Genomic DNA, 12,650 nt, shown 5'->3' on the forward strand with positions numbered 1-12,650 from the left:
CACACATTTGGGCTCCTAAATTGCCAGGGCAGCATAACTACCCCACAAGTGACCCCATTTTGGAAAGAAGACACCCCAAGGTATTCCGTGAGGGGCATGGCGAGTTCCTAGAATTTTTTAATTTTTGTCGCAAGTTAGTGGAATATGAGACTTTGTAAGAAAAAAATAAAAATAAAAAATCATCATCATTTTCCGCTAACTTGTGACAAAAAATAAAAAGTTCTATGAACTCACTATGCCCATCAGCGAATACCTTAGGGTGTCTACTTTCCGAAATGGGGTCATTTGTGGGGTTTTTCTACTGTTTGGGCATTGTAGAACCTCAGGAATCATGACAGGTGCTCAGAAAGTTAGAGCTGCTTCAAAAAGCGGAAATTCACATTTTTGTACCATAGTTTGTAAACGCTATAACTTTTACCCAAACCATTTTTTTTTTTTTGCCCAAACATTTTTTTTTTATCAAAGACATGTAGAACTATAAATTTAGCGAAAAATTTATATATGGATGTCGTTTTTTTTGCAAAATTTTACAGCTGAAAGTGAAAAATGTCAGCAGCAATAAAATACCACCAAATGAAAGCTCTATTAGTGAGAAGAAAAGGAGGTAAAATTCATTTGGGTGGTAAGTTGCATGACCGAGCGATAAACGGTGAAAGTAGTGTAGTGCAGAAGTGTAAAAAGTGCTCTGGTCATGAAGGGGGTTTCAGCTAGCGGGGCTGAAGTGGTTAAAGTCAATGGGCTTGTGTGAAGACCATGGACAGCACAGATGCATGTAAGAGGCCTAAAGCTCGGGCTACACGTAGACTTGAGTTTGACACTTGTAGTCCAAAGAACTAAATCTTGTGCACAGCAGCTGTCACCGGATAGACTCGAAAATAAACCAGAATTGCTACAGAAAGTCTAGATTTACCCCCAGCTTAACTACAGATCAGCACCAATAATTGAGTGGATAGATGTGCAAGTGTCTACACAAAGAAGTGAAGAGGGAAACTGGTCTCAGTTCATTGAATGGGCCTCCCTATTTTTTTATGTTCTTGATTTAGTGGACATGTTCCTTTCTGACACAGTGTAATGATAACATGCAGGCATCAGGGCTAATTCCTCTTATATAGTGTGACATACTTGTCCCTTGCCTCAACCTTGTTATTTGGGTGCCTTCGTAATTCCTTGCTCCGTGAGCGACTGACACACAAATACAAAGCCTTTGACCCTTCTCCTCAGGCCAGAATCCAAGAGCACAGTAATCCACAGCATGAAATCCACATCTCAGCTTAGCTAACAATATCTTTACAAAGGTCCTGGCAGAGCACATGAGGACACTAATGCGCCATGGTGGGTTATGTGGACCAATTCAAACCATATTTTAGTTTATTATTATAACCTTTGTATCATGCCACAGCACCAGTGTGGATGTATTTTAATAATTGTAATAATTTGGCTAAAATTGTAGGAATATTATCACAGATTGTGTAATTGAGTTGTGTTATGGTGGCTTTATTGAATGAACAGTAGTTAGAATTAACCCCAGGGACACATTTAAAGAACTTTTCAGCTCACAATAAAAAAAACAACAACTAACAAACCTGTAAATATAAGTCAGTTTTATGGCGATGGTTCAGTTATTATATAGCTCCCCAGCTGCTAGGATCAGGATTAACGACACGATTACAGAGAGCTTCACCTTAGGAAGAGGCACCCGTCAAGGATGTCCTCTCTCCCCTCTTTTGTTCAATATTTATATTGAACCTTTAGCAGCCAGTATAAGGCAGGATCTGCAGGTGGCCGGCTTCGGTATAATGGGGAAGTATGACCGTGTATCTCTTTACGCAGATGATATCTTGGTTTTTCTTCATCAAACAGAAACCACTCTCCCTCGTATAATGAATTTGGTTGGTTCTTTCTCTGCTCCGTCTGGCCTGGAGATCAATTGGGAGAAGACTGTTCTCCTCCCTATAGACGAGCTGCGAGGCGATTGGGATAACCAGTTAACAGTCTCTGAATCAATAAAGTACCTGGGGATTTTAGTTTCTGCCAAACCTCAGGAATATCTACAACTTAACTTGATTCCCCTGCTGATAAAGTTGAGGGCTAAAATCAAGATATGGCAAAAAATTCTGCATACAAGAGCTGATAGAATTTCTCTAATAAAAATGGTAGTACTTCCCCAGGTTCTTTATGTCCTGCGCAACTCACCTGTATGGATCGCAGATAAGTATTTTAGATTGATAGAGCGGATGCTTAACGATCTATTATGGGGGAGGAAGCGTGTTAGATTGAAGGCGCTTTATTTCTCCATGCCTTATAACCAGGGAGGCCTTAATCTCCCCTATTTTAGGGGTTACTTTATGGCCTCTCAACTCTGCCTTTTTAAGGACTGGGAAAATAGCAGCTTTTGCAGTAAAGTGGTGAAAGACTCAGGTTTTACGGATTTCCTTACTGTATTGGAGTCCGACTATTTATCAAATATACAGACCGGGCATACACTTTTCTGCAGAATGGCTATAAAGACCTGGCGGGTTATTAGGAGCTGGTGTGGAGTTAAGGCATCACTTATATGTACCCCACTATGGCATAATCCAAAGCTTTTGAATTTAAGGGACTTGAATTGCTGCTAGTATTGGAGGACTAGGAATGTTGAGTACTTACATCAGGTGGTTAGTGGTGGACAAATTCTGTCCTCGATGGAATTGGGGCAAAGGGCTAATCTGAGTGAGGTGGCCTGGTACGCATATTTTCAATTGAGGTCTGCACTTTCTAGTACTTTGAATAGTCACCTTTTTCTTATAGATACTCCTGAATTTTTACACGATTTAATTATTAAGAAACCCGCCACGAAAATTAAAATATCACATTGCTATAGACACTTAATGAAACATTTTTTTTTGGGTCTTCTTTCACCAGGACAGAAGTCCTGGTCTTCGTTACTTTTAGAGGTGGGTCCCCCAGATTGGGAGAACATAGGGGAAAGTTTAAAATATGTTTCACACAATTTTAATCACACTGTTGTACAATTTAACATTTTGCACAAAATATATGTGACACCTATGTGGTTATATAGAAGAGGACTTAGAGCCTCCTCCGATTGCCCACGCTGTGGCGACTCCGAGGCAGACCACTTACACCTGTTTTGGGACTGCCCAATGGTGGGCAGCTATTGGAGATCGGTCCAGACCACTCTGGCTCGTAAACTCAACATTGCTGTTCCTCTGTCTCCCAGGATATGGGTCTTGGGAGACTTATCGGAGGTTAATTATCAGCCCATAAAACGTAAATTATTGATTAAGGTTATGTTCTTGGCCAGGCTTCTTGTTTCCAGGTTATGGTTTAGTTCCTCCGCTCCAGATTGCAGCAATTGGCTGGCCTTGGTAGAGAAAGTGAAAAGCTATGAGAGGATTCTGTATAAACAAAGAGGATCCTATTTAAAATGGGGTAAACTGTGGGAAGACTGGGATATGGTTAATTAATTTGGATTTCATTTATTTTTTTTTTTTTTTTTTTTTTTTTTTATATATATAATTTTTTTTTTTTTTTTTTTTTTTTTTATGTGTGTATATGTATGTGTATGTGCATGTGTATATATGTATATGCACGTATGTATGTGTGTGTATATGTGTATGCATGCATATGTACCTTTTTTTTTTTTTTTTTTTTTTTCCTCCTGCAAGGTTGGGAGGGGGGGGGGGGGAATAGATGGGGTGGGCCGGGGATGATCTTAGACTTTATAATATTATAAATGTTATGTGGATATGTTTTTTTGCACTATAAATAAAATATATATATAAAAAAAAAAAAAACCTGTAAATATAAGTCAGTTTCAGACATGAATTGATCAATGGTGTGAGGAACTGAGCTTCTGACCAAGGTTTTAGTTTTTATGGAAGGGAGACAACTCCGGCTCTACCAGGAACTATCCATGACATTGCGGGTGGTTGTTATTAGAGCTGCAGTAAACGATTATTTTAGAAATCGAGTATTCTATTGATTATTTTTTACGATTAATCGAGTACTCTAATAAGAAAAAAATGAATTAATAGACTTTTACTTTATAAAAACTCATCAGACCCCCTGCCATCAGATCCCAACACCCTTCGTTCCCCCTTGTGTGATCCACCTAAGTGCATCAGTTTCACCCAGTGCCATCAGCTCCACTATCCCCCAGTGCCTTCAGTATACCAGTACATTCACAAGACCAAAACAGGTCCGCAAACAGGTATACCGGCCGTGTCTGTTCTGCATTTTGCGGAACGCACATGGTCAGTCCTATGATAGAAACGCCTATTCTTGTCCGCAATTGCAAACAAGAATAGGGCATGCTCTATGTTTTTGGAGGGGCCGTCTAACGGAACTATGGATGTGGACAGCAGACAGTGTGCTGCTAACAGAGATTTAGATTGAGGTACAGGGTCACTAGATTCTGCTGCCCTCAGGTAGGGCACATCTAGCTGGTACACCATAATTCTGGGCACCTCTATAACTACTGACCAGAAACAATAGGGCACTAAGGACAGCGCTATCTATGCCAGTGGGGAATTTTAGTGAGCTTGGAAAACACTGAGTGAAGAGTACCACATGCAAGGCTGTACTTGTCATATACACAGGTCGCCATATTGCTTGTCATCTCCAGAAGACCGGCTTAGCAGCCTGTGACTTGCAAGCAGAACGCATAGGTCCAGACACCATGGCTCTCAGCCTGAGCACCAGTCTCCTCTACAGGATGGTGCCACCTTCCTTCCCTACACATACATGCCAGCCTAGTAGCCCCGCTGGTACATTAAAACCAGACCTTACCAGCCATGAACAGCAACATCCCATTCACATTGTCGTATATGAACGTGGTAGTCACCTGGAGGCATTTATTCTTAAGGCCCCATTCACACGTCCGTAGCATGTTTTGCAGATCCACGGATCCGCAAAACACAGACACCGGCAATGTGCGTTCCGCATTTTGCGGACCGCACATCGCTGGCACTAATAGAACAGGACATGTTCTATTTTTTTCAGGAACGGAAATGCGGACCCGGAGCCGGGCCTGATAGACTGGCTCTGAGATGCAGTTTCCAATTTCTATCGCTGGGTCCTTGCTGTGAGCCTGAGGTGTCACGCGCACTGCCTGCACTGTGGGCACTACAGCCTAGGTGTCCGTGTAACTGCCTGCTCTCTGGTACTGAACATTGCATTTGAAGGCGAGAGGGAGACCCTGCCATGATTGGAGTGCACAAGCAGTCAAAGGACATTGCAGGTGACCACGGAGCAGTAAGTAATAGCAAGAGCTTCACTCCCACTCTGTGGTCACATGACACAAACTGTAACTGTCCGCTTATCATTGTGGATCTTGTTCAGCACTTACTGCTGGGTGGAACCTTTCTGCCTCCCTTTGGTTCCCTGGGGAATGTTTTGATCAGCAGGATTACAAGACCTCTCCTTCTTCCTGTCTTAAAAGAAAAGCCTTTTCCTGTATCTCAGATGCCACATGTTAGCTGTCTGCATAGGATTTCATGGAAGATGTCCGCAGAAAATCCCTAAAGCTTAAAGTTTGTACCCCTCTTGGCAAGTGGATCGAGGTATGCAGAAAAGTGTGCATTGTTATAAAAGGTGTATATGTTCTAGAGATAAACCCTGTTCATGCTGTTTGGTTTTAAATACGCTATACTGTATAATCCAAGGCACTTTGCATGTAACCATGTTTCTTTGAATGTTCAATGTAATTAGATGTGTGTGCAGACAACTGTAATTAACCCTGTAACCCCCTTTTTGGTGACAACCGTAAATAAGTGTGTTGTATGTCATTTACAGTTTTCACGGTGCTATGGTACTATGGTGCTTACGATATTCATGTTTACGGTGCTCAAGGAAATAAAGAAAATAATATTCAACCCTGCTGCGCACCTTTGTTCCGAAAGAATAAAACTACTGCACCCGTCAGAATCTCTCCTCTTGTTATTTATTCGATGCCAAAGGGGCCGTAACAGTGAAAACTCGTCGCTGCGGTGGAGACTCGACATCACCAGCTGCGTCGCTGTCTTCATCGAACTGTGAGTAAAGGCTTCCCAACGCCTCGCAAGACGCGTGCGGACGCCATCTTGGCAACAGAGACTTGGCTAAAACAGTAAACGTGTCACGTGGACTTTTAAATATAGCGGGTTCTTTATATGTGATCCGGAAGCCGCCCTTAACTACTATGCGAGCCAAATAGTTAATATTTTGCTAAACCAGTGATCAAGTTATTATATTCGTGTTTAGAGGCCTAGTGTCAGATTTAAAGCAACGCTATCTTCCAAGTTCCTAATCCACTAAACTGCAGTTATTTACAGAAAGGGTTAATTGTCTGGTTAGAAAGTGTCAGCAGTATATTCGTTTAAAACATTTTGTAGTACTGTATGCATTGTTTGCTAATCTTTAGTTACAAGTGTGAACACCTGTTATCTGTCGTAGCCCTTAGTAGCAAGTTTGAGCCAACACTCATTCAAGTTAGGTTTCAGGCACACTCACACTTGAAAGGCAAAGGCACACTAGAACAAAATGTTGTCACCTGCTGAAGAAACAGACAAACCCACAGAGTCACAACAGGTACGATCCAGCTCTAGAGAGCGAAGCCTAACAGAAAAGGGCAAAGAAATGCACGAAGAAACAGTTAAGAAAAATGAAAAGGCATTCAACAAGGTGTGCAACTCTTGGAAGGAGCTAGCAAAGGAATGTAGGACAAAGTTAAAAGGTTTCTGCTCAACCGAAGACCTTAATACAAGATTGAAAGAGATTAAAGCCAAAGAAGCGTTAGTGCACCAACAGTATGAGTCCATGTGCCGAAATAATTCCACTACCCCGTACGTTGTTAAGAAAATGGATGCATGCACCGCGTTAACGGCTGAAATCTGCAACCTCATCAGCAAGCGGCTAGAGAATGTAGATGAAATCTTTAACGATCAACTTGAGAAGGAAAGGGTGAGGATGGTGCTTAATAAAGAAGAGCATGAGTCAGTCTTTGGAAACTCAGAAACAGAAACTGTCCTCTCAGAGCCATCACCAGACTCCAACGCAAGCTCAAGAGCTACTTCCAGATCTAGCAAACGCGCTGACGCAGAAGCAGATCTTGCAGCCAAAATAGAACAGGCAAAGGCGACGCAACAGATGCGCGAGGAGCAAGCTAAGCTGAACAAACTAGAGGCAGAAATTAAACTGAAGTTGGACGAGGAAAAGACAAGACTACAACAGCTACAAGCAGAAAATGAAGTCAAGGTAGCTGCAGCAAGAGTGAAAGCCTACAACGCTTATGATAGTCTCGAAATTTACGAACAGGAGACAGACCACAATGTGCAATACCTCTGCCAAAATAATGAACCACGAAACTCATTGAATCCAAAGGCTGTGCCATTTCAACCTTCAAATACACCACTTGGGGTGTCAAGACCAAATGAAGAAGTTAGTCTAACCCCAGGACTTGCAAGTCTGCTTATCTCCAACCGTCTCCCTATACCTGAACCAACTGTATTCACAGGTGATCCTTTGAAGTTCATAGATTGGAAGATATCCTTTATGGCGCTGATTGATCAGAAACCACTCCCTGTGTGCGAAAAAATGCTGTACTTGAAGAGGTATCTCGGTGGTGAAGCTCGTAAGGCAGTGGAAGGGTTCTTCTACCGAAATTCAGAAGATGCCTATCTAGGTGCTTGGGGAATCCTACAGGACAGGTATGGAGGTCCATTCATAGTGCAAAGAGCCTTCAGAGAAAGGTTGGCTAAATGGCCAAAGATATCAGCAAATGACCCTGTAGCATTAAGAGAGTTTGCAGATTTCCTTCAAGGTTGTGTGGAGGCCATTCCTCATGTTAAAGGCCTGGCTATTCTAAATGATTGTGAAGAAAACCACAAGCTTCTCAAGAAACTGCCTGAATGGATCGTGCGCAGATGGAGTCGCATCGCGGTGGACGAGCTGGACAAGTCCCAAGAATACCCAACCTTCGCTCGTTTCACAGAGTTCCTGCAAAGGGAAGCTAAGATTGCATGCAACCCCATTGCCTCTCCTTTTCTCCTCAGTACCAAGACGACAGATGAGAGAATTCCCAAGAGAGCCAAGGCCCTCAACACAAGCACTCAAATGAAGCCCTCTACCTTCAACGTTCCAAATATCTCAGCTTCAAGACCGAAACCACCTTGCCTAGTCTGCAAAGATGAAACACACGGTGTCGCTAAATGTCCGATTTTTGCGGTAAAGACCATCGATGAAAAGAAGGCTTTTATTCACGAAAACCATCTCTGTTTTGGTTGCTTAAGAAAGGGCCACACTACAAAAGACTGCAAGGGAAGACACACGTGTAGCATATGCAGTCGACGTCATCCAACCTGTTTGCACATACAGAGAGACACTGAGCCTGTCAAGGCATCAAACGATGATTCAGTAGGCATGAGAAATAAGGCAAACGACAACGTTCCCAAAGTTATGTCCCATACTTTGACAAGACATACGTCTGCCACATCCTGCATTGTTCCAGTTCTGTTGTCAGCTACTACGGAGCCTCAGAAGGAAATCCTCACTTATGCCTTACTTGACACACAGAGTGATTCAACCTTTATTCTGGCAGACCTGGTATCGAAGTTAAGTGTGAGCACCAAGCCATTACAGCTAAGGCTCAGCACAATGACAGCGGTTGACACAGTTATTTCAAGTCAAATTGCTCATGGTCTGCAAGTGCGTGGCTTCAACTCCGAAGTTGAAGTCCAACTCCGTCAAGCCTATACAAGAGATTTCATTCCAGTAGATAAGTCTCACATCCCCACTAAGGAGACTGCACTCCAGTGGTCACACCTCAAACACTTGGCAAACAAGTTACAGCCACTTCAAGATTGCGAAGTAGGACTACTGATCGGTTATGACTGCCCATCAGCACTGGCTCCCTTGGAGGTTGTTATCGGCTCCGAAAATGAACCCTTCGCTCAAAAAACTATGCTCGGCTGGAGCATTGTAGGATCAGCAAATCCACATCTTGATAGACAGGGTAGCCAGAGCTTCGTACACAGAGTCGCAGTGAAGGAAATGCCAATGCCGCCGGTCGCTGATGTGTTAAAGGCTTTAGAAATGGACTTCATTGAAAGAAATTATGAAGATAAGTACGTGTCTCAAGATGATGTTCGCTTCGTGCAGTTTCTCTCGGAAACTATAATGAAAAGGAAAGATGGACACTACGAGATGCTGTTACCCTTCAAAGACAACAGTCAACTGGCACTACCAAACAATAAGAGGCTGGCCCTTATTCGACTTCATCATCTAAAGAAAAGATTAAAGGGAAATAGACAGTACCATGAACACTACACTGCATTCATGGAAGAAACAATCAGAAAAGGTGATGCAGAACTAGCCCCTTCATTATCAGAGGAAGAGACAGTGTGGTACATCCCACATCACGGGGTTTATCACCCCAAGAAGCCAGACAAGTTAAGAGTTGTCTTTGATTGTTCGGCAAAGTTCAAAGGCATCTCCCTAAACGATACCTTGCTGACAGGTCCCGACCTGATAAACTCTCTAGTGGGAGTCCTCTGTCGCTTCAGGAAGGAAGCAGTTGCTGTGACATGCGACATTGAAAAGATGTTCCATCAGTTCTATATCCCCTCAGAAATGCGCAATTACTTAAGGTTCCTTTGGTGGGAGAACGGTCAGTTGGAAACAGAACCGAAAGAATACAGAATGGCAGTTCACCTTTTCGGTGCCAGCTCCTCTCCAGGATGTGCCAATTTCGGCCTTAAGTATCTTGCACGACAACACAAGTCAGAACATCCCTCAGCATCAGCCTTCATCGAGAAGAACTTTTATGTCGACGACGGCCTAACTAGCGTTCCAACAGTCAGCGAAGCTTCGAATCTAATCCTCGAAACTCAAGGATTATGTAAAAATGCCGGCCTACGACTGCATAAGTTCAACTCTAATAAAAGGGACGTCCTGTCCTGTATTGCTCCGTCAGAAAGAGCAACAACTAGTGTACCTGTCAAACTTAGCCCAGACTCAACAACAGAAGGACAAGTACTTGGCATTCAGTGGTCAATTGAAAACGACACCTTCAGTTTCAGTGCTGACATAAAGCATCAACCCTCAACTCGTCGTGGTATCCTGTCAGTCGTAGCCTCCCTTTATGATCCTCTAGGCTTCATAGCCCCCTTCATACTGAGTGGCAAGTGCGTTCTCCAAGAGCTTTGCCGCAGAGGCATCAGTTGGGATGAAGCACTTCCTAAGATCTTATGTCCACGGTGGGAGGCTTGGAAGAGTAGTCTGCAAGCTTTAAGGGAAATCAAGATACCCAGATGTTACCATCCCCCAGACTTTGGTAACAGAATGAAAGTGGAACTACACCACTTTTCCGATGCCAGCAACATAGGATATGGTGCCTGTTCGTACCTTAGGTACAAAAATGACAGAGATCAAGTCCATTGCAGCTTCGTAATGGCCAAGGCAAGAGTTGCACCAACAAAGATTGTGAGCATCCCAAGGCTTGAACTCTCAGCTGCCGTCACTGCAGCAAGGTTGAGTGTCATGTTGAAGGCAGAACTTGAAATAGAAGTTGACAAAGAGTTCTTCTGGACAGACTCCCAAGTAGTCTTAGCCTATATCAATAACGAAGCAAGAAGGTTTCACGTGTTTGTAGCCAATCGTGTTCAACTCATAAGAGAGATTACAGATCCAACCCAGTGGCATTATGTGGATACGACACAAAACCCAGCCGACCATGCATCCAGGGGTCTACATGTAGCGGATATCTCCACCTCAAGTTGGTTATCTGGGCCTAGTTTCCTTTGGAGATCTGAAGTGCACGCATCTTCAAGCTCTTCAGCAGAACTAATTGTAGGCGACCCTGAAGTCAAACCTGTTACAACCCTTGCATCACAAGCCAATGAACAAACTGATACTCTAAATCGTCTGAGCAGGTTCTCCAGTTGGTCAATGCTCATTAAGGTGATTGCAAGAATCAGGAGAATAAAAACGAAGACGTATCACTGCAGCAATCTTGTGTCTGTGGAGGAACGTAAGGAGGCCGGGGAGGTAGTGATAGGTCTAGTTCAACAGCAAGTTTTCCCCCAAGAGCTAAAACTCCTTCAAAGAGGAGATAGTCTCCCAAGTTCAAGCCCTCTTAGCTGCCTTGACCCCATTCTGGTTCAAGGACTTCTTCGTGTTGGTGGAAGGCTGTCAAGATCAACTCTTAGTCAAGAAACAAAGCACCCAGTCATCCTCCCAAAAGAAGGGCACATTACCCAATTAATCCTGTCCCACTATCATGCAGCCATTCATCACCAGGGCCGCAGCCAAACTCTAACAGAACTCAGAGCAAATGGATTTTGGGTGCTTGGTGGAAGCAAGTCAGTTGCCAAGTTAATATATAAATGTGTACAGTGTCGAAAGCTCCGGCGTCCCACAGAGGAGCAGCGTATGTCAGAGCTCCCCGAAGAACGCATAGAAGTTTCAGATCCCTTTACATACTGTGGTATGGACTGTTTTGGTCCCTTTATCACCAAACAAGGTCGAAAGGAATACAAGAGGTATGGTCTAATCTTCACATGCTTCTCCTCACGTGCAGTCCACATCGAAATGCTTGAAGATTTATCTACAGATTCCTTCATCAATGCCTTAAGGTGTTTCATCAGTTTAAGAGGAGCCGTTTGCCAACTTCACTGTGACCAAGGCACAAACTTCACAGGAGCAAAGAACGAACTTAAAGAAGCCCTGAAGCAATGTGACACAAAGGCACTAGAAACTTTCCTAGCTGATAAACAGTGTGAGTTTATCTTCAATGCTCCTTCCGCAAGTCATGCAGGTGGAGTCTGGGAACGTCAAATTAGAACCATTCGTAATGTGCTAAATGCTACAACAGTCCAATGTTCAAGTAGACTAGACGATGCTTCTCTTAGAACGCTATTTTATGAAGCCATGGCCATTGTTAACAGCCGTCCTTTAACTGTCGATGGAATCAATGACCCCAAGGCGCCAGAACCTCTAACTCCAAACCACCTCATCCTGATGAAATCCAAGGTTGCATTACCTCCACCTGGGGAATTCGTAAAGGAAGACGTATATGCAGCTAAACGGTGGCGTAGAGTGCAATATTTAGCAGAACAATTCTGGAGTCGGTGGAAAAGAGAATACCTCATGAGTGTTTCCACAAGACAGAAATGGCACACACCTCGACGTAACCTCAAAGTAAATGACATTGTCATAATCAAAGATGATATGTCTCCCAGATGCCAGTGGCAACTAGGACGTGTAATTGAAACTACAATAGAAAAGGATGACCTAGTTCGTCGAGTCAAGGTGTTAGTAGGTGACAGAAGATTGCAAGATAAGAAGGACTATGTATCAAAACCTTCAATTATTGAACGTCCTATTCAAAAGCTAGTAGTCCTCATAGAAAGCAAATAAGTTCAGTTTTAGTGATACACTAGCATACCACCACAAGACAGTAGCCAGTTACAGAGGTACCTATAAGCTAAATTGTGTATGATGTACCATGTTTTATAGCGGCCAAGGTTATGTTCTGTAAATTATGTATGACTTTTAGGTTATGTTCATTCATAACATAATTTGGTGGGAGTGTAACTGTCCGCTTATCATTGTGGATCTTGTTCAGCACTTACTGCTGGGTGGAACCTTTCTGCCTCCCTTTGGTTCCCTGGGGA

General features: G+C 43.2%; 1 protein-coding gene across 1 annotated transcript; it reads left to right on the plus strand.

Moving 5' to 3' along the window:
• Positions 1 to 9,193: 9,193 nt before the first annotated feature.
• On the plus strand, positions 9,194 to 12,245 carry LOC122935269. The gene is made up of 2 exons (XM_044291029.1): positions 9,194 to 12,174; positions 12,216 to 12,245. The coding sequence occupies exons 1-2, from the start codon at positions 9,313 to 9,315 to the stop codon at positions 12,243 to 12,245; spliced, it is 2,892 nt and encodes a 963-aa protein (XP_044146964.1). The 5' UTR covers positions 9,194 to 9,312.
• The last annotated feature ends 405 nt before the right edge of the window (positions 12,246 to 12,650 follow it).

This window comes from Bufo gargarizans, chromosome 4, assembly GCF_014858855.1.
Source record: "Bufo gargarizans isolate SCDJY-AF-19 chromosome 4, ASM1485885v1, whole genome shotgun sequence".
NCBI lineage: Eukaryota > Metazoa > Chordata > Amphibia > Anura > Bufonidae > Bufo > Bufo gargarizans.

Coding starts and splice junctions, on each gene's coding strand:
- LOC122935269 (XM_044291029.1), top strand. CDS start 9,313: ATGGAAGAAACAATCAGAAAAGGTGATGCAGAACTAGCCCCTTCATTA. Junction 12,175..12,215: donor CACCTCGACGTAACCTCAAA/GTAAATGACATT, acceptor TATGTCTCCCAG/ATGCCAGTGGCAACTAGGAC.